This window comes from Megascapheus bottae, chromosome 5 (genome assembly GCF_031878675.1).
Source record: "Megascapheus bottae isolate mThoBot1 chromosome 5, mThoBot2.hap1, whole genome shotgun sequence".
NCBI lineage: Eukaryota > Metazoa > Chordata > Mammalia > Rodentia > Geomyidae > Megascapheus > Megascapheus bottae.
The window spans coordinates 59,264,909-59,291,490 of NC_143513.1; the positions used below are offsets into that span (position 1 = coordinate 59,264,909).

General features: G+C 38.7%; 1 protein-coding gene and 1 pseudogene across 3 annotated transcripts in view; one reads left to right on the top strand and one right to left on the bottom strand.

Moving 5' to 3' along the window:
* Positions 1 to 11,804: 11,804 nt before the first annotated feature.
* Tes (testin LIM domain protein) overlaps positions 11,805 to 26,582 on the top strand; it is a 39,231-nt gene continuing 24,453 nt past the window's right edge. Inside the window, exon 1 of one of the 3 annotated variants that reach the window (XM_090333181.1) lies at positions 11,805 to 11,996. In XM_090333181.1, the coding sequence (XP_090189307.1) occupies positions 11,970 to 11,996 (27 nt within the window). In that variant the 5' untranslated portion in view covers positions 11,805 to 11,969. Of the gene's footprint in view, positions 11,997 to 12,046; positions 12,112 to 18,956; positions 19,082 to 26,582 lie in introns of those variants that run through there. The other 2 variants (XM_090333182.1, XM_090333183.1) reach the window with 2 other exon arrangements.
* LOC150063462 (ubiquitin-conjugating enzyme E2 D3 pseudogene) lies at positions 22,580 to 23,462 on the bottom strand (annotated as a pseudogene).

Here is a 26,582-nt window from a genome sequence, read left to right on the forward strand (position 1 = left end):
TACCTTAAGAAAAAAAAACCTATTCGGAGAATGGTTTTGGTAAATACATGTGATCCTTCAAGGAAAACACAGAAATGATAAGAATGCCATGCAAGACATTGCAAAGAAAATATAATTTCTAAGAGAGAAAGAAAGTGATATGAAAAGTCAGAAATGTAAAAGAAAACTCAGTGAAGATGCTTCCATTTATGCCATTTTCCATTCTACATTCAGTTTTGTAGTGGGCTGTTTTCTTTTTTATTGCCACCAGAGGTCTCCAATCACTCTGACAGAGTATCTGGCAGAGTATCACTTGGCTCAAGTGGGAAGGGTCTTTGCAGCAGTGAACTGTAGTAAGAAAGTCAGGTGCTGCACGATTGTCACTATATATTGGATGTACAAGGCTCTCATAAACATTTAAGTGCAGATGAATGACTTCTCTTTAATTACTCATGATGTGCCAAATGCTAACTTCTGGATAGTATCTTGTACTTGTTAACCTTGTCAAATGATGAACATGTCTGTTTCTGGAGTGCTGGGGATGGAACCCATTCTACCAGCAAGCTATGCTCCCCTTCCCTTCTAAAACATGATAAATGAGAGAAATATATCCTTACCTCTCTCAAGAACTCGAGCTGGTCCTTTGCTTGATACATACTAGAACTCAATACATAGATTGTATAAGAGTTAGTAACTGAAGATCTGTTGGAAGCAAATGGACACTAAAAAAAATACTTTTCCCTTATATTCATAACTAACCATGTATCAGGCACTAAGAATATACTGTTTTTTAAAAAAATATATATCATTTATGTTGTAATAACTATTCTTGTGATTTTAGAAATTTTACTTCTACCTTCTAAAAAAAATAAAATAACTGTCTTTTAAAAAAATATCCCTAGATGAGAAAAGGTTAGTCTGGTTGAAGCTGACCAATTTATTCTTTCCTTCTTCTAGTTATTTTAACAGACAATATTATTTCTGTAATAACAAGTTAATTGCCTTCAACCACTCATGGTATAATTGATTCGACTGAACACACAAGAACACACACCATACACATACAAAATTTAAAAGCTTACATCAACATTTAATGCAGAAAATATAGACAACACAACATACCCTATAAAATCATTCCAATACCCTATTTTATTATTTTTCTATAGTCATTTCTTCTATATGTGTTTGTTTATCCATTATAAGATAAATGACAGTTGTTATGCTATACTAGCATTTATTTCCAGAAAATAAGCATTCTTCTACAGATTCACAATACTGTCATATATCTGAAAACAATTTCAGAAAGCTTAATGACACGTACTTCCCATTCCACATTTGTTTAAATTCTGCGAATTGTCTCGAAGCCATATTTTACAAGTTTATATGAACATTTTTCATCAAGAATTTAATCAAACATCATGCATGCTTGTCTTTTTGTTTGTTGTCAGGCTCCTAAAGCTTGAACTCAGGGCACTGTCCCTGAGCTGCTTTTGTTCAAGGCTACTAGTTACTAGTTGAGCCACAGAGCCACTTCCAACTTTCCAGCTTTTTCTGTGGTACTGAGGAATTAATTGAACCTAGGGCTTCATGCATGCTAGACAAGCACTCAACCACTAGGCCACATTTCCAACCCAGATTTTTTGATTCGTACGTGGAGATAAGAGTCTCATGGACTTTCCTTCCCTATTTGCCTGGCTTTGAACTGTGATCCTCACATCTCAGCCTTCTGTGGAGATAGAATTACAAGTATGAGCCACCAGCATCTGGCTCTAGGGGAAGATTTACTGAAGAAAAGCTGATGAAAAGTGGTAGATGTCACAGAATTAAATATTAAACTCCACCAGCCATAAATTGCCACAACAACCTTTGGGAGAGAGGGTGTTCTGAATTCCAGATCTTCTGTATTATTTTATTTAAAATGCTGAGTTTTCAATAAAAATTATTAGACACACAAAAAAAACAGGAATAGCCCATACACAGGAAAAAAACAACAAATAAAAAGTGTTCTGAGAAATCTCTGGTACTCTATTCATTATATAACACTTTAAATAATATAAAGATGCTTTAAAAATTAAAAAATACTGGGGCTGGGAGTTTGGCCTAGTGGTTAAAGTGCTTGCCTAGCATGCATGAAGACCCGGGTTCGATTCCTCGGTACCACATACATAGAAAAAAGCTGGAAGTGGTGCTGAGGCTCAAGTGGTAGAGCTCTAGCCTTGAGAAAGTCCAAGGACAGTGCTCATGCCCTGAGCTCAAGCCCAGGACTGGCAAAAAAAAAATTAAAAAATACTATGTCTAAAAAATAACTTAAAGCACAGAAATAAAATCTGACCAAGGAGAAAATACATACAAGATAGAAACTATTGAGGTAGGAAAGTAGAGAGACCTGATGAAAAGCACAAAAATTAAAATACAGGCTGAGCTAGGGACATTAACATATACTAGTTATCCTTGGACTTAGGAAGCAGAGGTAGAAGGTGGGAATTTGAAGCCATCGAGAACTACATAGCAATACCTTCCCCCACCTTGATGATGATGACAATGATCATTTTTAATAATAAAAAATTCTTTTTTTCTATCTTACATTTAATCTAAAAATCTTTGTATGAAGTGCCATACTGAGAAGGAGGTAGGCTCTTGGAAAATTAATTGAGTTGAATTAACTTAAATGAAATTAGTGTCTTGCTTTGGGCAAAAAAAACAATCATCAACTTGCTTTGTGTCCATTCACCAAAAACAAGGGGAAAAAACAAAATTATATACATCATTTACAGGGAGATACAAAATGTAACCCAAAGAAACTAAATCAATGCAATCATCTGCTGATACTCTAACAAATCTCATGCACATAGAAACACAGTTTTATGCACATAAATCTTCTGTAAGCTATCAGAAACAGATGAAATATGATGGAAAATTTGTTGCCATTTATTTTTCACAAATGCTTTAAAAACATGGTAGCCTTATTTGGTTTATCGTGTATTTAAGTGATAGTCTTCTAGAAGTTGCCACATTCTTTTCTGGTAGAGGCCAGAACACATTCCTGAGGAGATTTTTATCCAAAGAGTAGAGGCCTGCATTTTATGTGGAAAGAATCTACTCTTCTTTCTGAACTATAATTGATTTTCATTCTTTCCTAAGAATCATACAAAAGAAAAAAAAACTATACCAACAGATAGATACTAACCTTCTTTAGGACTTCTTCAACTTATGAAAAATAGTAAATGAGTAACTGTTCACCCTGAAACTTACCAGAGTCTCTGATTTATATTACAGTTAACTGGCAACTTTAAAGGTACAACATTTTCACTGAACATAACATTCTAAGCTCTGGACAGGCTGTATGCTCAAAGAAAGGCAGTTTTCAAACTGAGATCTTTAATAAATATTTAAAGTAAAAAAAATCATATGAGCTGGGTCTATAATCTTAGCTACTCAGGACACTGAGAGCTGAGAATCAGTTCAAAGCCAGTGGGAGTAGGAATGTTCATGACATTCTTTTTTTTTTTTTTTTTTTTTTTACTTTTTTGTCAGTCCTGGGGTTTGAACTCAGGCACTGTCCTTGGACACTGTTTGCTCAAGGCTAGCACTCTGCCACTAGGCTATGCTCCCGGCCCTCAGGACACTCATCTCCAGTTAGCCAATAAAATGGAAGCCAGAAATGGATCTGTGGCTGAAGGTCAGCAGCAATGCATAGGCCCTGAATTCAAGCCCCAGGATTTCTTTCCTTCCTTAAGTTTTGTAGAAATGTCACAAGGCACTTTAGGTCTCATTCAAATTAACTTCTTTTATTCTATACTAAATAACATACCTGCTCATCCTAGAGAAACATAATTACATTATTCAGAAAACAAATGTCTATCGTAGTGAAATAATGTAATATTGAAAAAATAATGTAATATCAAATGCCATTTGTTTCCATTTAAGTCATACTCCTGGCTCTTCAGGCATGGAATGGTACTTCCAGTGTTATTCTGATTCCTGACTAAAATATTCAAACCCCTTTCTTATTTGCGTCTAAAAGGCATCCATCTACCTGGGGAGTGCAGTCACAAGCTGCAGCTCCCCAACACCACTCAACACTATCCACATTTGCCCTCAAAGCTATATTTGTTTTAAAAATAAATGTTTCCTATTCCAACACACATAAGAATTCCTAGGCAATTACCTCAATACCAGTTGAACTAGCTAGTTAAATTCCAATGTTCTTTTTCAACACATTTTCTCACAGTTCTATTTTTAATGACATTTTCTTTGCCAAAGAAGTAGTGAGCATATACTTACCATTGTGGTGGATATTTAACATTTACTTATGAGTGAAACAGCCTAGATCATTCCTTTCTGAGCAAACTACATGGTAGCTAGAGGCTGAAGCCCTCTAGCTTGTGATCACTCAAACAGTTAACAAAAATTAATAAATAAAAATAAATCGGAAATAAAACAAACAACCCTATGGGTTGTCAGAAACCATCATGACTGACCAAGATAGCTTCTTTCCTAGGTTTCATTGTAATGGCAACTCCATAATCCTTAGCCTTGTAAGACTTCTTCATTGTGCAACTGATGCCATGGCACCTCCCAGAACCCCATGTAAGAACAGAAAAGGGAAGGGAATCTTGTCCCAGAAAAATCTCAACCCATTCCCTGACTTTTCTGCATCTTAAGCTTTTGAATAACCCTTCTATCTATTAAAGTTTCACCATACTGTCTTCTTTAAATTATTTTTCTTTTAATGGTGATAAAAACCTAGAAACACTGTATGGAGGTGTCAGTCTCCCCTGTCTCTGAAAGAGCCTGCATCTATACCACCATGCTATCGGTGGCCTGAGAGATTAACTCTGGATTATAACAAGAAACAGAAAGGTAGAGACAGAGAGACGTGGACTACTTTTTGGTTCCAGTGATGATCATGCCTCTCTTCAGTAACCCATCCTTTCACTGCCACATGAAGCCAGTGAAGCAGTAAACTTATTATATATTGTATTAATATTAGATTGAAATGTTTTCTTCCTACCAAAAATCCAAGTTAGTGGAAGATTAAAAAGCACATGTACTGCCAGATATAATGGCTGCACTAGCTGTGTTCTGTTCTGTATGCTGGCTTGGAGATCTTTTTCAGGAATCAGAGAAATAGGAAAAAATTATTCTTCCATTGTCATCAAATATCTATTTATTCCCTGTTTGATTCTTTCTTCACAGCCTTCGTTTTAAAGCACAGTTGCCTAGAATCTTCCCAAGGGTCTGTAGGATAAGGCTTTCTCTTATCTATCTCTGGCAGAGTCAATAGCCTCATCTTAAATGGAAGATAATAACTCCCAATATCTTAAGAACTGTGGTGAAAAAATTCGGATACAACAATTCTACTTGACAAATGTACACTAAAATAAACATGATCAATTAAATGTTTTTTTTACTAAGTGATATAGACTCTCTCCCCATTGCATAGTGTGGATAATGTTCCCTTGATTCAGAATAGATCTTTGCAACTGCCTTGACCAAAAGGAGTCTAACAAAAGAAAGTTATAAGATTTATGAGGCCAGGATAGAAAAATACCAAGCACTTCTTCCTTACTTTTCTGAGGCACACACCCTTGGAAGCCAGCTGTCATGCTATGACAGGTGAATGCAGCTCTTGAAGAAAGAAGAAAGAGAGAGGCTTTGTGTAGATGGGCTTGGTGATAGACCTTGCCAACCAGAGAAGTGAAGAGAATACTATTCTTTAATCATGGGGTCACCTGAAAATTTCAAGTCTTCCAATTAAAGAGCCAGCCACAATGGAACAAAAACAAACTTTTCTGTGTATATATCCTTGTGACATCCTTGCAATTCAATGAATGATCCAGTGAAATACCTGAGGAATTTAGAAAAATTGTTATATTCGTGGCAGTTTTCTTTTATTGAGTTGAGACTAATCTTCTTCCCTTAAATTTGGGCAGATTTTTGGAAGTATCTGAAACTATAGAGCAGGGTGGACAAGAAAGTTTATGACTTTGAAAGCCAATCATTTTAAAATATAAATTTCAGTTCACTCTTTTTGAGACATTTTCCTTTTAAACTCAACCACTGTGCTGAAAAAGGTTCCTTAGAATCTTTGAGGGAGACAAACTGAGGTCCCAGGTCAAATCCAGCATTCACTGGAATGTGGTCTCATTAGATATTACCTCCGTTAAGCTATCTTAGTAAATGCTGGAGCAGTGTATATCTCAGGGACAATGCACTTTAAATAAAGTTATCAGTGTTTAGTGGCTACAACATTGGATTGTGCTTCTCTATATTTCCATTCTCCATTGTCTTTTCCTTCCTTCTACCCAATACTGTTTTCTTAAGAAGTTATTTCATGCAGTTGGTTCCCATACTGGAAAGAAGATTAGATATTAGTTTTGAGGGCACACAAGGTTAGATGGGTTCAATCTCATTAATCCTCACTTCTTCAGCTGATAATATAAAACTGGTAAAGTTCTTTATAAGTAACTATAGGACAACATCCGGTTAGACAACCTCAAATTACTTTCAGCCTACAGCTGAATAGATTATATCAATTGTGCTTCTTGGTAAGTTGCTCTCATTCCTTTTAGTGGGTTTATGTGATAGCTTGTTGCCTAGTTTTATCAAAAAGATTATTCTGGGGCAGTCTGTTTACTGACTCGTTTATCTTTTTTTTTTTTAAGCTTCTAATGTGGATTTCCAGAGAGATTGAAAATTACCTTGTCTCCCCCAAATGCTTGGAATGGTATATTCTTAAGTTTAGGTTTTCCATATCATGCATATCTCAGAATTTTTTTTGCAGTTATAATAAGACAACAAAGACTTTACTTATCAAAGTGAAAGTAAAGGCTACTGAAAGGGAATGAGCAGTGGGACATGGAAACTTATTGTTCTGTGGAATACTTTTTAAAGGAAGGAAGTGAAGCAATCACCATAAACTGACAAATCAGTGACAAATCATTACTGACAGTGGAGTGTATTTCCTTCATGTTTCTTTCCTGTACTTGTTACAATAATACCTAAATACCATGGCTCAGTAGTTGTGCTAAATCTACTATATGGCTCATTCATTACCAGTTAAATCCCAGTGTATGGTCAATTTAAAAATAATTACAAGGAATAGCTTGCTCTGAGATATATTGGTACCTGTATTCTATTAAAATATCCTCAGGGGATAATTTGTAATTTTATCCAAGCTGCTAATGAACAATAATAACTGTACCAGGCTCAGAAACTCTAAATATGGTTGACTTCTCTTGGGACTACAACAACAACTGAAGAGAAAGGTATACTCATCTTAATCCTGATGTTACTTCATATACTATAGAAGTATATACTAATATTTTCTCCTGGTGGTCATAGTGCATTTAAAACGGTGAGCATTTTTAAGCATATATGTGTGCTTATGTTTTATACATGTGTGAATATGTGCCATATAAACATCTGTACTTTCAACTTAGATGTTTATCTTGCTCTACAGTCTCAGCTCCCACTGGACTCTCAAAATCAATACACATACACACACACACTCACATACACATGACACTAAATTCATTATTTTCCTCAAGTTAACTTCGTTCTCTTCTTCTATTTCCTATAGAAAAAAGTACATGGCATGAGTTCCATTTACTTTGTGACCCAAAATAGATTTCAAAGACATGAGATAATAGAGTCCTAGTAGGATTCATATCCTACCATTTTCCAAGACCTAGTCAATTCCAATATTTCTTACTTCTTAACTCTTTACTATCTTTGGAAAATCCTCTACTTGTCCATGACCACTACAACTTTGAGCTCTCAGCAAAGTTCATGTTGGCTTTAGCTAGAATTTCCTAATCACCCTTATCTTACTCATATTTTTCCCATTTATACTTATTCATCCCAAATGAAAGGAAGATCTACAATTGTTTGACCAAGTAAGTTTTCTGAAGTGTAAATTCTTCTGTAGTAGAACATTCTGAAGTGTTCAAATGTCCACAAGTGAGTATCAATTTTCTTCTGATATCCATTAGTCTTCTTCTTTTGCTTGTTTGCTTTCTTCCTTTCTTTCTTTCTTTCTATATTTTTGTGGATCATGGGGCTTGAACTCAGCTTGGGCATTGTCCCTGAGCTCTTCAGCTCAAGGCTACTACCCAACCCCTGGGTCTGGGAGTTGTCCCTGAGATCTTTAGCTCAAGGCTACAGCTTTACCCTTGAGTCAAGCCCCACTTCCTTGAGCCAAGCCCCACTTCCTATTTTCTAGAGGTTTAATTGGAGATAAGAGTCTCAGGTCATTTTGTGCCCGGACTGGCTTTGAACCTTGATCCTCAGATCTCAGCCTCCTCAGAAGCTAAGATTACAGGTGTGAGCCACTGTGCCGGTTTTTGCTTTATTTTTCATACCAGAAAGAGACCTTTTATTCTGTGATATTTGGAAAACCTATCGGTTTGGGCTTTAGTCAGTATGTTGTCCTATATGCCTCTGCATTGATACCCATCTGTTTGGATCAGAAGTCCAAAGTTACCCAAACTGGGATAACAGAGTCTATTTAAGCTACTGGGGGTTCATTCTTGGTCTGTAGCTGAAACTAAAAGATTCTCAATTCATTAGATTAGATTGCCTTTATTGGAAGTTCATAGGTGCAGAAAATACTTTGTGAAGGGCTAAAACCAATGTAGTCAGAGCAGCATGAAAGCCCACACAGCCCCTGAGAAAAAGCAACCCTCTTGTTTGCAGATATTATATAGTTCTTGGCTCTAATCCCAGATTCATTCTGGCTCTTGTTTTGCAAGAAACATCTGTATCTTGAAAATAAAATGGCACCTTTAAAACTGTTAAGTAACTCAACAGGATTTCTAGTACTTTCAATAAAGCACAAGAACAAAAGCCAGAAAATACTCCTTTCAGAATCCTTTGTACACAGCAGAACTACTGTCTGCCTGATTTTCTCATTTATGCTTTCTCCCTGTTTATAACCCTTCGTACTCCTCCAGGCCTGCACCCTGACTGTCAACAACTTTAACCATCTGTAAACAGCTTAAGGAAAGAGAAAATGTCTTACATGTGCTTATAGGTTTCCAGTTTGCATTAAAGTACAGAGCACATGAATGTTCAACACATTGCCCTCATCAGAGAAAGGAATTTGATCACCTAGAGACTGACTTTAACCTTAACATAAATTATTTTGGCATTACATTTGGTATTTGTAGCTGCTTTTTGAAAGAACATTCTATATTATCCAGTATATTGATTTCATTTCTGTTTTACTTGATTGCCCTTTATTTGGCTGATGCTTCCATAAGTTTTGTGGAGGAGCCAAGTCAAACTCTGACCAAAGCACTTTGGAAGCTAAATGGTAATGTAATATCTATCTCCACAATTCCACCAACAATACACTTCCCAAAGTTATCAATGATGTTTTTGTTAAATCCAGTGTACATCTGACCCTTCTTTATAATCGCTCATTGTTAACTAATTTCTTCTTGAATTTCCTTTCTTGACTGATTTCTCTTTCTGCTTTTTCTTTTCAGGGTCACATCCTTTGATGAACCTTCATCTCCTTTGGGGGCATGTGTCATTCAGTCTTGTACAATTATTGTCTTTGATGCTTTTCCTTATTTTGCTGTCTCCCAGGCTGTGCTTATTTCTATGACTTTTAGTTGTTTAATTTAGGCAAGATGCTAACTTCTAAACATCATTTCAGTGTTATAATTTCTATTTTGATACTTCTCAATTTCATCTCAAACTTACTATGTGCCAAACCATATCTTTTGTCTGAACAAACCTCTGCCCTTCATCTTTGATTTTCTTCCTGAACTACCCACAGGAGCGATCTTGTTAGAAATGTGTGTGCTGACTTTTGCTCCTTCCTCTGTCACGAGCTATATCTGGTTATTCATCTGTGCCTTTCTACATTCTTAAGATCTCTGTAGTTTCTCTCTTGAATAACTAAATAAGGGCTTACCATCAAATGTAACTGAACACTTAGTTCCTTCAATTTTGCTTCTGCAACCAATTTATAAGTGTTTTATAATTATTTTTTTTAATTGGCCAGATGAGGACTCCAAGTAGATTTAACAGAATTTCTCTATCCATTTTTGCCAAGTTGTACCCATAAAAAGTGATTCTGTGAAGGTTGGAAGGAAAAAAAGGCAAGCAGGATTTGATGGTGTCATCTCTGCTATTCTCTCCTAAATAAGTTCCCCAAACTTATGTTACTATGTTTGTTGCTGCTTTGTTTAGACTGCTGTACTAGACATTTTCCATCTGTTAAAAACTTGCCTTGTCATAGCAAGACCACAGAGCTTTCACTGGGCAAACTGCAGGGCCCAAACTTATCGAACAATTTAAGAAAATAAGACATACAACTTTTATGTATCAACTGAGTAAAAAACAACCCAATCTATTTTTGTTCATTTCATTTTTAGTTGTTAGCTGGAAAAGGAAAACAATAAACCAATGGTCTGTTGAAGGACATTAAGCACTAATCAACTAAAACCAAAGATTAAAAATGTTGGCTAAAAGGAGTTTTGGGTGTTTTCTAGTGCCAAATTTATTTCCAGAGGGAAAGTAGGGAAAGTAGAGTTTGCATTATGTGAGAATTTTGTTGTTGTTGTTGTTACTATTATTATTAGTCTTTTCTTTCATGGTATTGAGGATTGAACCCAGGATGGTGAACTTGCTAGGCAAGAGCTTTGACACTTAGCCATACCCCAGACCACTATTTTATTTCTTAAGAAAAAAGTGGAAGTAAATGACAAGTTAGGTTACTACCTGTTCTTCCATTTTCACTTGCTATAACGAATGAAAAAAATTACTTTATTCTTAGTAAAAAAAAAAATGCTGTACCCAGTCCTAAATATCCTAAAGACTTTATCATAAGACTTATAAGCACTTGTTCTACCCAACTGGGGAACATGTGGCAGGTCCCTGAAGTCCCAGGGCCCTGCTCCACACCCCTCTTTCCTGTGAATAGAGGAAATTGGATTAAGATCTTTTCGCCGCTGATAGTATTCATGGAAAAGGTTCACACTTCTGTGTGCTAGTGATGTTATGAAACTTCCTCACTAAAGCCTCAATTGAGGCCTATTTCCCATAGTAACAAAAGATAAGCCTTTGCCCCCAACCTGCTTCCGAGGTGGTTCTCAGCATCTGAGAAGTATGAGATGCTCAGAAAACAACACAGCAATCTTCACTGACATTAAGAATACAAGCTAACGGGCTGGGGAATGTGGCTTAATGGTAGAGTGCTTGCCTAGCACGCCTGAAGCCCTGGGTTCAATTCCCCAGTAACATACACAGAAAAAAAAAACTGGAAGAGGTGCTGTGGGTTCAAGTGGAAGAGTGCCAACCTTGAGCAAAAGAAGCTCAGGTGTAGGGCTCAGGCCCTGAATTCAAATCCCAGGACTGGCAAAACCAAACCAAAACCAAACCCCCAAACCAAAAAGAATACAAACTAGGATATTTATTAATTTATCTATATGAATGTATGTATGTATTTATGTGTCTGTCTGTCTGTCTGTCTCTGTGTCTTAGAAGGAACCAAGAGGTCGGCATGGGGTAACTGCTGCTCTAGACCTGCATCATAGGCCTTCCACAAACACAGGTGCCTCCTGCCGCCTGGGAGGCCATCCAGACCCAGGTCCCAGGGGCGCACAGCTGGGAGGGTGAAGCCGGGGTCCTCGCGCGTTCTGCCTGGCACCTCCCTGCTCGCGACCCCGCCCCTCACCTTGCGGGCTCTGCGCTCGGGCCGCGAAGGTGCGTGCGGCGCTCGGTGATTGGTCGAGGTCCAGCGCTGCCGGGCTCCTATTGGCTGCTAGCGCCTCTTTGTTCCCGGTCTCTGCAGCAGGCCCGCGGCCGCCAACTGCTCGGCGGAAGTTCGAGGGCGCGGGCAGAGGTGGCTGTGATAGCGGCGCTGGGGTCTCCTCCGCCCCCCGCGGTGCTCGCAGCGGAGCGGGTGGCCTGCCCAGTTCGGGCGTGATATCCAGGACCAGAACGGAGCTCCCCCCAACCCCCGACGTACCAACATGGACCTGGAATCCAAAATGATGAAGGTGAGGGGGGGGGCGGGGGCCGTGACTTCACCTGAGCGGGCGGTGCCGCTCCTGGTCACCACCGGCCAGTGGGGCTGGAGGACCGCCCGGAGCAGTCCCAGGACTCCGGGGACAGGTAATGGCACCTAGGGGAAGAGGAGATCCCCGTGTGTGTGTGGGGGAGCCCGCCAACCTCCCCCCCCCCACAACCTGGGGATGATAGGAGCTTAATTGGGCGCTGGCCGAGGCTCGCCCAGGTCACCGCGCCCAAAGGTTGGAGGTGATCAAAACTTTCCTGACTTTTCAGACGCTCTCCCCTCCCCCCCCCCCCCCCCCCCCCGCCCAGAGGCGAGGCTGCGGGTGAGAGCGAGGTGGGGAAGAGCCCGACGCGTCTTCCTGTGTCAGGAACTTCAACTCTGCCTGCCCAGCCAGTGTGGTTTAGGGGTGCTGATATGGACTTGACACGCCACCCCCACCCCCTCCACCCGCATTGCTCTGGAGTAGTGAGTGTTGAATTCCCGTGCTGTCTTCGGAGGCTGATAACCGATAAAGTGATGATTTATTTATGTTTGGTCACTCAGTACAGGATTTGCCAGAGCACCCAAGTTTCACACTCCAACACACTGTCCTTCCCCCCCCCCCCCCGCCCCCGAGGTTAGGCAGCCGGCCACCAACAGCCCTAGATTGTCACCAGGGCTCAGAGCCAGCACCTAGGGGAAGGCTTTCAGCCCGACCTTTGGCAGCTTTCCACCCTCGGGGACCAGGACCCACCCCACCTGAAGCCCTGCCTTGGGTGTGTACAGTCTTTGGGTCGCTAAGGAGAGAAAAGGGGAGGCCGGACTGTGACTCAGAAAGAACGCTGATGTCACTCACATTCTAGCGTTCACCTTCTCTCTGTGGAACTCTCTGGTTCCGGGGAAATTGCTCAAGTTTACTCTGCAGTAAATTTAACCTAGCTGTCTCTTACCAGATAAGGAAGTTGTGCACAGAGAAAAGAAAAAGTGGAGAAAACTTAAACAAATCTTCCCTTACTCATGCATCTATCATGATGTCTTCTATAAAAGCAGTTTCTCTAACATTTTCTGCTCACAGTTGAATTTTTGAAATGGAATGCAAATGCGAGGAGTTTTGTAAGAAATCTGTTGGCCATTTGAAACCAGAATGGGAAACCTGTTCTTTGATTGTGACTGAAGTCAGCACTGAACAGGGAAGGCGAGAAGAGGAAATCATCTAGTAAAGTCGGAGAGTACTGTAATTAGTCTATTTCTTTTCCAAGTTGATATATTTTAAAATTTCTCATCAGTAACTTGCCCTCGTATCACATTTTGTTGGCTCTACAGTTTAGAAGGAGTATGAATATTGTATTCCTTTAGCTTTGATGTATGTAAGAGCATTTTGGGGGGTGGGGGAGGGGCAGGAGTATAAAGATTGTTTCTAAACTACTGCATAGTTTTGGGGAGAAGAAAAGACAAATGTAGAAAGTACAAAGGATTTTTACAGCAAAGGCATTTTTTACTAGCAGAGCCTATTTTGATACTTAGATAATTTTCCATTCACTCTTTGGTTGACAAGTAGTAGTTTAAATGTTTGAGTGATCCTTGAAAAAAAAACAGGTTCAAAGTTGAAATAAAAATGTAACTATTTAAATAAAACTAAATGTGACTTTAAGATGCATGGCATTTTTTTTTTCATCCAAAGCTCTCATTTGACATTGTTGATTTCATAGGAAATTTCCCCCAAACAGATGATAAACATCTGTGTTTGCCTCTGGGGGGGAGGGGGAGGGAGGGAGGGAGAGAGAGAAGGAGCAGGAGAGAGGAAGAGAGAGGATTTCCTAGGCCTTGAACTCAGCCTGGGAGATGACTCTGAGCTTTTTTACTCAAGGCTAGCCACTCTACCACTTGAGCCATAGTTCAGGCTTTTGGGGTAGTTTATTGGAAATGAGAATCCCCAGGACTTTCCTTTGAATAGATTCCAGCCTCTTGAATACCTAGGATTACAAAGCTTGAGCCACAGGCACCCAGCCATCTTTGTTTTCTCCACTATAAAAAAGACTTAGGAAGTGGTGCTGTGGCTCAAGTGGTAGAGTGCTAGCCTTTAGCAGGAGAGCTCAAAGACAGCACTGAGGCACAGAGCTCAAGCCCTGTGACCAATCCCTCCCCCCCCCAAAAAAAAGAAAAAAAGGATCATCTTTACTGTACAGTGAATTAGGTGATGAATATTGTTATAGGGCCCTTGATTTATAAAAGAAGCACTTGTCCATATTTGTCATTTGTATGAAAATGTATTGATTACCAGTTAAACCCACTATCACAGACACAGAGGTTTTTATAGTTCAATTTTGCTGTATCTTACTTTGTTCAAAGCAAGTGAGCTGTTGTTAAAATAGAGTAACAAGGTTAATTAGACCAGGGTTTTGTTTAAATATTTTAGAGCAGAGTTTGACTTTTGTGTTCACTTTTCATTCTCTGAGTTATTCATCTGGACCTCTCCCCTCTCCCATATATTTGAAGCCCCTCATCCCAGTTGCCAATTTACTTGGTGTCACCACGGTCTGTGTCTGCTTGAAACTGTCTCCCCTTGTAATCCCCCTTCCCGCTCCATAAAAGAAGAAAAAAGAAGAACCTCTCCAAAACAAACTTTGAGAAGTAGAAAGTCTCATTTTGTGGTGAATGGTGAATCATGGCCCATAGCCAGCTATTTTCGTCTTTCCTTTCTGTATTATTCTCCCATGAGAATCGCTTTTTTGCCCTCCTTTAAAAACATGCCAGAGGGAGAAGAACCTCCCGTATTTTCCAAAAACATGCCAGAGAAAGACCTCCTGTAATTTCCCTGGTGCTGCCTAGATTACCGCAGGGCTTGAACTCTGCTGTGCTCATTTTTCACATTCTTTCCAACCTCTTTTGATCCATTCTGACATTTTGCATACTTTCTTTAGGACTCTGTTTTCTCATTTCTTTAAAAAGTAAGATGCACCAGACTCCTTGGCTCACACCTGTAATCCTAGCTACTCAGTAGTCTGAGATGTGAGGATAAAGGTTTGATGCCACCCCGGGCACAGAAGGACCTAAGACTCTTAGGTCCAATTAACCTCTAGAAAACTGGGAAATGGGTCTTGGCCCAAGGGTAGAGCTATAGCCTTGAGCTCTGAAGAGCTCTGGGACAGCACCCAGGCTCTGGGGTAGGTCGGTTGCCTTGAGCTGAAGAACTCAGGGACAACACCTGGGCTAAGTTCAAACCCCATGACCCATACAAAAAAAATTAAAAATTAAAAAAAATGAGATGTACCTTAAATATTATACAGCATTAAAAATCTACTCTCCCTTCATCCAAATTTGTTTTAAACACTTGAGTCATAGGTCAAAAAATATAATAAGTGTAGTGAATACAAATGTAGAGATGACAGAATGGCAAAGATTATTTCCATAAGAAATTAGAATGAGCCTTCTGTCATAGAAAACTCCTGTGAAGTGAAGAATGCAGGTACATAATAACCTGGATGCTCAAGTCTCTGCTTATCTATTGCTGCATGAATCTTTGAAGCCACTTTTGCTGTAAGAGTATTTGCAAGAGCTGGGATAGTATGAGCTCAAGACACATGCAGACCTTTGCTTTAGGTGTGGGTTCTCTGTGTCTCAAAATAAGTAAAGAAGGGAGTTTAGTACCTAGAGAGAATTTTAGTAGGTAGGCTTTTCTCTCTTCTAATTCATGATGGGACTCATTACGTTGATTACTTATGAAAAAAAATCACTTTCTCTTGTTCTGATTAGTTTGAATAAAATTGCAGTTGGTTTTTTCATGAGTTTGTTCTTCTATGCTCATCTAAGCCTATGAATTCAAAAAAGGAATTTACATCTTGATTGGCTTGTTTGCTTTCACCTTACCTGTAAAATTACTTTTGAAAATACTCATCCATCTCTAATGCTAACTCTTACCCATTCTTCAAGTTCTTATCTAGCACAGTGTACTGTATTTAGAAAATCTTTTCCCTTGTTCCCCATTACTGAAAGATCTTCTCCCCTCAATTCCCAAAGCATATCATTTGTAACTGTAAGGATACCCATCTCTGCCTGTGAATTATAGTTACTTTTGTAGTTTGAGCTTTTTATTGTATTTTATAGTAGTTGCATATTTATTTTGCTTGCTCTCAAAACAATCTTATGAAGTAAGATTAGACCTTTTTCTATTTTGGATGAAGAGCCTGAGGTTCAGATAGCTAAGTCTGAAACTAGAGAACTTTGTTGTGAACTTAAACCATAAACTGCAGGATCCATGTTCCTTCTTTCATGGCATCTAGCCTTTCAGTCTTATACCTCCATTTTATTCTCTATATATTGAGCATAAATAAGTATACTATACAAACACAAATAAGGTACATAGCAAATTTTCACTTGTTTTAAAGCATTGTATCTGAGAATGTAGTTTCTAATCCAGTAAATTTACCAACCTAGTTGTTTTGGGGCTTTATTTATACTTTGCCCATAGTGTATATATGCCAATTCATCTACCTTCATTGCCATTGTGTAATTAGACAGAGACAAACTCTAAAAGTAGTAAAAGCATTATGAGAAGGTATATTTGGGAAACTTTTACAGGCAGGGATATTGCTTAACTTGCAATAGTATTCTGGACCTATTTTTCAGGATTCTTCCAACTTCCCATTTTTTCTTGGTTGCTGTAGTCTAGCTATTTAATATGGTGTTCAGCATATTAAAATGGTGCTCCATTTGGCTTTTTGTTGTGGTAGTCTATCTAGTGGCATCTAGTAGTTTAGAAGGTATGTGGAGTGGTGCTAGAGGATTATCTTCTTCGTTCTGAATGCCACAGTTACTAGAAAGCTCACATAAAAGTGAATCCTATTCTTCTAGTGGAAACATTCCCACAAGTACCACTTGCATGGTGGACTAGACTGTTAAGAACATAGCACCTAAAACAAAATAAAACAGAAAAACTTGATTATTGATGAGAGGAGAACTAATTGTTTTAATTTCCTATTCTGCATTTAAAATCATTTGCTTGAAAACAGTGGCAAACGCCAACAAGATCATTTATTTCATGAGGTTTTCTGAAAACACTCAGCATTGTAAGCATGGAATTAGCATTGTGGTCCACCAGTATAGCAAAAAAGGTTACTGAACAGGGACTTCTCAGTTGAAAAATAATGAATTTTTTTAAACCCTGGAAATATTTTTTAAAAAAGACTGCTTTCTTAGTTCTTGAGAACTAGAAAACAGGATTTTAGAAGGTTTATGTATAATGAAACCATAGCCCTATTTTCTGTTCTTTTTTTCCCTTTATGTTAAGAATTGGCAAGTGGAAATGAAATGAGAAAGAAGGTTGGTTCTATTTGGTAGACTGTGAAAATGAGTATTAATGGCTAAGACTAATCATTACAATGTTACATTTAGAGAGTATCCAAGAGACACTTGATTGTAAATTATTTATAAATAATGTATGAAATTATTTATTATTTATTTGCACATATCACAAATTTTTGTTTGGTACTTACTACCATGGTAATTAAGATTATGAATTTAAAAAATTTGATCAATAGATCATTAATGTGCAATAGACACAGGTGGTGAAATGCTCATGACAATATTTTTTTTTTTTGCTAGTTCTGAGCTTGAGCTCAGGGCCTGAGCACTGTCCTTGGACCTTCTCAAGGATAGAGCTCTACCACTTGAGTCTCAGCACCATTTCTGGCTTTTTTCTATGTATGTGGTACCAAGGAATTGAACCTCCGTCTTCGTGCATGCTAGGCAAGCACTCTACCATTAGGCCAAACTCCCAGCCTCGTGACAATAATTTAAATCAAAACTAATATTTTTTTCAAGGAAAGGGCTCTAATAATACTAAAATCAGGTTTTAATAAATGCACCACCATTCTTTTAGGAAACACAGTTTAACCTCAAGCAGTCTTAAGGAAAGATTGCTTTTAGAAGCTGCATTTTTCAGTTCTCTTATAAAAGAGCTACCATAAAATTTGGTTTCATAAAATTTAGCATCATGTATTTTTTCATTTTTAGTTGGTCATGAAGCTTGAACCCTTCAGCTTGAGCTCTTCGGCTCAAGGCTAGAGCTCTACCAATTGAGCCACAGTTCCACTTCCGATTTTCTGTTGGTTAATTGGAGATAAGATTTTCATGGACTTTTAGTGCTGGCCTTGAACCATGATCCTTAGTTCTCAGCCTCCTGAGTAGTTAGGATTGCAGGCATGAGCCACCAGTGAGAGCCTGGCTCATGTATTTTTTTTTAATCATTAATTTTCCTATCTACCTGGCTTCCTATTTAAATGATAGAAAGTCAGAGAGATAACAGTATGTGTGACTGTTTTCTAGGTATCACCTGCTTTTTTGGTTATATTCACAAAATTAAATAAATGAACATAGCTTAGAATGGTCAGTTTCTCTCAATCTTAATATGAGGTCTGTTTGGGTTTGGATGAGCCTTCAATGCAAAGAGCTTCCTAAGAAGCCTGACAGGGGACTGCTGAGATCCTATCTAATAAATGGTAGCAAGACTGCTTCTGTATAAATATATTTCATCTCTATAATACTGACTCATCCTTAAAACATGAGTGATCTAGCTTGTGTTTATTATAGTAAGGTCCTAACCATCTCAGAAAACTGTGAAAAGGCATTACAGCGTTGTGTCTGTTGCACATCTTATCCAAACAACGAGCCTAGTAAAAAAAGGATAAATGTCTCCTCAGATACCTGGATGGGGTACATTCATACATCAAAGTCACAAGAACATTCCTTATTTTATTGGATGATAAAATAACAAGAACCATCATCTTTCTTTGTAAACTGATCATGCAGATATTAAAGTAGTCTTGTCTTTATCCAAACACATCATAATAATGGCATTAATAGAATGATTCATTTGGTAAAAAAAATCTGTTTTTTTTCTCTTTTTCCTTTATAGGGTACTGGACTGTAATAAAAACAACTGGGAGTTAACCACAAGTTATTTTTTACAGAGATAATTGTAGTTTAAACCGAAGCCTTCAGATTCTTAAACTCCATTTCTATCAGTATCAGTATTTTCTAAAACTTTAGGCAAAGAAGGCATTCACAGGAGAATAACAACATGAACTGAAGGTAGGATTATGAAAAGCCAGAAAACTCATGATTACAATCCATGGTATTCACATTTTCTCTTGACTTTTCTAAAATAAAACCAAAACACATTAAAAATAGTGTTTTGTAGTTTTCCTAAAGTTCAGGTTCGAATAGAGGAATTGGCACGCTAGGTAGTACAGAGCTTAGCTGACTACCAAGTATCTTACCCCTGCACGTGAACTTTGATATATATATATATATATATATATATATATATATATATCATATATTGTGTCTATGTACTGATAAGAGAGAGAAAAAGTTCCCCTGGTGTTGCTTTGGTGTTGGCTGGGTTTGGTTCATAATTGTGGGTCAACTTCATTGGCCTGACGGTTTTTTATTCTCCTTATGACACCGGTTGGTTGATGGGTCTTTTGTTTGGTTCAGATGGAAATCATTAGTAAACAAGATATAACTCCCTATCAGCAATGCCTGGGATATTGGAATCCCCCAACTCTTAAGTATTCCAGCTTTGGGCTTCAGGTACCAGTGGTTCAGCATCCAGTATCTGGTGGGTGTTGCAACTTTAAGCTTAGGGTGGTTGGGACCTTCCACTGCTTGTGTTTCAACTCTTCAGCAGTTGGAGCACTGACGCTTTCTGGAACTCATCCAGCAGCCAAAGCCAGCTGCCTTCACAGCCTCAGGTTTCTGCTTTTCTTCTCTTTTGCAGTCTCAGCCTTCCATACTTCATCACACCTTCAGCTCTTCACAGTATCCTCTCTCTGGGCTGCCCTAGAATCCTCCAGCTGCCCTCTAGCTGCTGCTGGGTGTTTCTGGGGCTGGTAGTTCTGTATGTTGTCTGCTCTCCTGTTACCAGTCAGTCAACTCTGATTGTGGTAAAGATCACAAGTAGGTAATAAAACACTAGGCTATATTGAGGCCATGAATCTAGCACAACGGGATAATGTCCAAGTCTCCAGTTCTGCTCCCCGGAGAATAAGAGCACTACTTTCAAAGCTTGTCACCCATGTCCATTAGCACAGGGGATCTGGGAGGCACTCCTCTCTAGTTGAAGATTGCTGCAGCAAAAAGGTTCTAGGGCTGTGGGCAGACTCATTTAGTTGGCTGTAGGTGTGTGTGTGTGTGTGTGTGTGTGTGTGTGTGTGTGTGTGTGTGTGTGAGAGAGAGAGAGAGAGAGAGAGAGAGAGAGAGAGAACATTAAGGGTTTTCTGAAGTTGTCATAGCAAAAGCAAAGTCTCCTACAGCAAAGCCTCAGTTAGAGAGGTGGTGGCCATGGCAGATATGGTTGTTTGCTACAAAGGGAAATAAATCCTTCTGCACCGTCAAGGCTGTTGTATGTCTTTCTTGTGGCACAGGCAGCTATATCAGTGCCTCTTGCCTCTGCCTTCCAAACAACCATAAGATTTAAAAAATAACCATGGCTTGTCATAATGACAGTTCAAGGAGCTAAGGAGAAAGGATATTTGATTGACAGTTTCCACTAGAACTGTGAGCTTGATATTGTGGTTGACACTGCCCCCTATGACCTTTAGAAGTACAAGAAGTCTCTGGAACCCTGGGGACCAGAGTAGTGGCTTCCTGTCATCTCTACCCCACTTGGGGGTAGTCACTAGGTACTGCTCCCCAATACTGCTATAACAGGGAGACTGTGACAGTTAGCTATCCAACCCCTGAACTTCTTGCCCCAGGTGGCCTTACTCATTAGAAAGGAAAATTATGGAGGACTGCTTAAAGCAAAGACCTAGAGCAAAAATTAGCATTCTTTTCCAGTGAATTTTAATAATGCTGAACCTCTAGTCAAGTATCCTCAGGGATAGTTGAGGCTCTTGACTTCTCATTTAAGATCTTCATTATATTCCTAAGCAGAAAGTTGACATTGGGACATGTTCAGATGTGAGTTTACTTTGCTGATGCAGTCACACATCCAGGGAGAGACCCAGCTTGGCAACCGTGTGGTTATAGTAAAGATAGGAATGTTCAGTACTAATGTGTGAGAGCCAAGAATTAAGACAACTACTTACAGTCTACCTTGTGTGCAATAGTGGCACTATTCAATATGGTACTTGAAGTTACTTTCCTAAAGGTGTGTGTGTGTGTGTGTGTGTGTGTGTGTGTGTGTGTATGGTGAGTCTATTTTTCAATGATATCTTATACAGTACCACATTGATATTTCAAAGGAATGTGAGTTTTCCTTTCAAAAGAGAAGGTACAGGAAAGTGAACTTTAAATAGCCTTCACTTGACTTATAGACAATCTGTTTTTTAATCTAGTCATTTTTTTCCTGTTACCTTTGAGTCATAGACCTCTCCAAATTTATTTCAGCTAGGTCATGTGACTTACATGCTTCATGAAAAAATGTAGAACCAGGGCCGGAAGTTTGGCCTAGTGGTAGAGTGCTTGCCTAGCACGCATGAAAACCCAGGTTCGATTCCTCGGTACCATCTACATAGAAAAAAAAGCTAGACATGGTGCTGAGGCTCAAGTGGTACAGCTCTGGCCTTGAGAAAGTCCAAGGACAGTGCTTAAGCCCTGAGCTCATGACTGGCCAAAAAAAAAAAAAGAAAGAAATGTAGAACCCCTCTGTGAAAAGTGGCAAAGTACCTGAGATTCCTAAGAGAGGCTGCAAAATCTGACCTTTGAAATACTATAGCACATTGAAAATACTTTATACAAACATTGAAATTACTATATGCCAGGAGAAAAGGGTTAAAAAGTTATACCAAGAGAATGGGAAGATTTAAAGGTAAAGAAAGGCAAGACAGGAAGTGGCATTGTGGCTCAAGTGTTAGATTGTTAGCCTTGGGCTGTAGAGCTCAGGGACAGCACTCAGGCCCAGAGTTCAAGTGCCATAGCTGACAAAAAAAAAAAAAGCTTAACATATAAAAAAATGTTTGGGCTAACGTTCCTTAGTACCACATACTAAGAAAAAGCTGGAAGTGGTGCTATGGCTCAAGTGGTAGAGCACTAATCTTTAGAAAGCCCAAGGACAGTGCCCAGGCCCTGAGCTCAACTCCCCCCCCCCCCAAAAAAAAAGAAGGCAAGACATATTTTTGTGATCTAATTTGACTTTTCTTTTAAAATATTAGTGATAAAGTAATAGAATAGTTGTTATTCAAATTCACTCATACTTTTCTAGTGGATCAGAAGAAAAACTGGACGATGTAAACTATTGTTCTCTTCTCTAGGACACAGGGAATTTAAAGGAAGCCATGCAGACTTGGCTGCCTCCAGCATCGGTTTGAATCACAGCATTGTTAGTTACCTACTAGGTTAGACAAGTTTTGTTTTTGTTTTTGTTTTTGTTTTTTTGGTAGAACAGAACAGGTCATTCCTTTATTGACATGCATAAAATACATCACATTTTCTGTTCTGCTGATGCTATAAATTTAATACCAATTCTCCAGACACATCAGTTATGAGCATAAAGTATATGTTGTAACCTCAAATCTCTTAACAGTGGAAGGCTTAAACAAGAAGGATGCTGCTAGGATGTTGTTTCCTTTGATGTGACAACTTAGCATCCATCTCCCTCCCTTTTAGATGGCTTCTTCAGCATGTTAGAGCAGTGAGGAATGGTTTAGTTTCATAACCGAGTTAAGAATGAAGATACTGGCCACATAATACACATGTTCCATTTTTTAAAAAATTTCTGAATCTTGGGCAACTGTTCTCTTGTAACTACTTTACAGTTTCTAAAAGCAGTTATTGTGCAAAGCTGGAAGAACTTAAGTCTTCTCAGATGAGCATGTGAATGAATGGAGGGAGGTAAAAAAAAATAAAATTTTAAAAAAAAGATGAGGTCTGATAGGGGAGCAGCCGGATAAGAAATCAAAAAAGGAACAGTAATTTAAAGTTTATTCTAGCTATAATGCAGGTTATTCTGGCTTTAAGGTAGCATCATATGGCATACTTCTGAGTCCATTCTCGAGATATTCTGTTGTACTTATCTCTGTCTGTTTTATAGATCCGTGAAATCTCTGGCACTAGGGGGTCATCTGGGTTTGGATCACATAGCAGTGAACAAATGGATAAAAGAAATAGTTAAAGCAGGAGACCACTGTGACCTTAGACTATCAAGACCAATGCTGCCATTACTATTAATATTTGGATGATAAATTCTTGTTGTAAATGCAGCCTTAGGTGGTTTGAAGGGGTAGTCTGTAGGAAAATGAATTGTCAAAAAGAATACACCACCTTGATAATTGTGGCTTGTCAGTGAAACATATCATCCCCAACTGGACCTGCAGAACATTGTGCTGGAGGGTCATGGGCCAAATCATTAAGTTCCTTATTAATCTGTTTCAGCGCCATAGTCTGTGCTTTTCACCTGGCTCCTCACTACCTTTGGTGTGTCCTCAAAGGGTCCGGCCAAAACTCTTGATTATCCAGGCGGCTGGAGAAGGACTGTAACCTTCGTCTCACTCACACTGGCTATGCCAGACACAGGCACAGAGAGGCCGGGGCCTCCTCCCGCGCGGCAGCTGGTGCCTCCCCGGCCCAAAGGGGCTCACGCCTAGTTTAGACAAGTTTTATAATTCCTTGGCTTCCAGGAGCTCATCTGTAAAGTGGATATAATACCTCACTCTTGGATTATTACCAGTTTAACGAAGTTGAACATTCTTCATGTGCTTATTAGCAATTTGTACTTTCTCTTTTGAGAACTCTCTATTCAATTAATTTGCCTATTGTTGGATAGGATTATTTGTTCTTGGTAGTAATTTAATTATTAGTTTTTTTATTTCATATGCTTTTGGTATCAATCTTCCATTCAATAAGTGCTTTGCAGAGATTTTTCTCCCCTATTGTAGGCTGTCTCTTCATTCTGGTAATTGATTCCTTTGATATACAAAAGCTTTTTTTTGTTGGCCGTGGAACTTGAACTCTGATCCTGGGCTCTATCTGTGACCTCTTCAGCTCAGTGCTAGCACTCTACCACTTGAGCCACAACGCCACTTCTGGTTTTCTATTGATTAATTGGAGATAAGAGTCTGAAAGGCTTTGAATCTCACCCCTCAGATCTCAGCCTCCTGAGTAGTTAGGATTACAGGCAAGAGCCACCAGCACCCAGCTGTGCAGAAGCTTTTTAATGAATGCAAGTTCATTTGTCAATTCTTGCTCTTATAAACAATAATAGAGGTGATAGTAGCAAGTGTATTATATACATGTATGGAAATATTACAATTAAATTCCTTTCTAAAGTTAATGCATACTAATAAAAAATGACATCCATTTTTGCCATTCTTGAATCTGAACTGCCTTGTGATTTACCTGGACCTAAAGAAGGTGGTGGTAGTGATGTGTGAGTGCTAAGCTTAGAATACTTAGAATACTTGATTGTTTCCACCATTTCCTTGGAACCCTGATTCTACCTTGTGAAGTAGCTTAGATCAGCCTTTTAGAAAACAAAAGATAGATTGCATAGTACAGTGAAGAGACATCTTAGCAGGGCTTCTCCGGGGCCATCTTATTTCTACTGACTCCAAAGGTAATTCCTCACGTAGCCAGCCCATCCCAATTATATCCAGAAAATCTCCCAGGTGAAGCCAGCTCATGGTAACAAACAGCAAGAGCAGGAGCAGAACATCATGGTCACAGAGCATAAAACTAATGGCTGTTACTTTAAGCTACTACACATTAGGGTGGCTTGTTAGACACCAAAGCATAACTGGCACCACTCTATATTCCTGGGATTGACTCTTGAACGTCCTAGCATGCATGCTCTGGAAGTTTTAAAGTTAGTCTGTGGTAGCTTCTCTAGCATCATGAGTAGCTTGAGAATGGGCCCTCCTTCTGATCTAGAGTGCTTTGTTGTCATTGTTTTACTGAGGGTTTGAACCCAAGTTCTTGCTAAGTATCAGTCTACCTCTTAGTCCTTGTCTCAGCCTAATCTAGTTAATTTTTACTTCCTTTCTTATTCTTCCTTAAGATAAAGGCATGTTAAATTTGCATGCTGTTATAATTTGATCTTAATTGCAAATAGGTGGTGCATACATGAAAATTGTCTAATTCTCTTATACCATTTGACAAATCATATTAAGTTTGTGGATTTTCTTTTAGGAGGGAAGGAGAGAAATTACTCCGACCATTTGACCCATCAAAAGTCAGAAGGGTTAATATTTAGTTAAGGCTATTACATTTTCAAGCATGCCAAATAAATACAATTCAGGTATTTTTCACACTAAGAGACTATATGAAAAGACTAGATAGAAAATATATTAGCAGAAATAAGGAACTGACAGTAGGGCTTCTGTATCTGTTCACTTCTTTCCTGGATTTTAAGACCCCTGTCTGTGCTGTAAAACTTGATTTATATTCTAAGTGCTCTTCCATGCAAATCCTGGATGAAACTGGAAAATAAGCAGATTTTTTTTTGGTATTCTTTCCCCCATTTTCTTGTCTCAATTAAGCCAATTCCAATTCCAAGTTCCCTTAGATTTCCTGCTTTCCTGGGCATCTTCCTCTAAGTCTCCCTCAGCCACACTGCAACTATGTTCTTTTTTTCTCCATTGTGTTGAAACGTTTCTGTCTGTGCTCCCTTTTGGATGCTTGTGCTACAATCAGATATATAATAAATGGCAACAAATTAATTCATTGTATACCCACCTCCCCCATGTTCTTACCAATGTGTTATACTGTGTTATTCTTGAAAACAGACTATATTATAAGCCTTAGGCATGCTGAGAATGATGGCAATATTCAAGTTTCAGATATAGCCTTGATAAAGGCTTCTCCATATATGACTGACTCACTCTTTAATGCCAGCCGTGGAGAGGTGCTAACACAAGACCAAATTAGGAATACTTGCTGTGATTCAAATTCTTTTAAAGAACTCCTACAGATACCTTTTGGAATCAGATTCTAAAAATCCCTTTTATAGCCAGTAGATACAAGGTTTTGAGATCCTTTGTGTAAGTACGTCATTGCAGAGTTGTTTGGTGGGATGAATCCTAAATAATTTCAGTGAGAATCATAGCCTGTTAATAACAACATCTCTTTATAGCATGCATTGTCTTTCTCAAAGTAGCAGGTGCTGGTGGAGACTGTTTCTTTGTGCAGCTTACAAAAGAGATATTCTACTGGTGAACATGGTATAAAAGTAATTTTATAGTAGTCTGTTAAAAATGTTTATACAGAGTCCATATAAACTAGACAGACAGAATTTCTTTCTTTAATCATTTGATTACCTTGTTCCTTATACTATTGTGAGAAAAAATTAGCGGGAGAAAAAAATTAGTGTCTGAGTAGGCAAGTAGAATGGAGAAGAAGTTATTAAGTATAAGCACTCTCTCATTTAAGTCTAGAACTTAACAGCTTGATAGTGTAGAAATTGTGTTTGTTTTCTTTTACTTAATTCCAGCTCCAGACAGATTTATGTAAGCCCTTTAAAGGAAAATGATGCTGTATTCTAAAAATTATAGACAATTTCTCATAAATGTATTTCTGGATTTTTTTTTTGCTAATCCAGTCTGGTTCATAGCATCTTATAATCTAAATTGTGACTATGTGTGCGTATATGTGT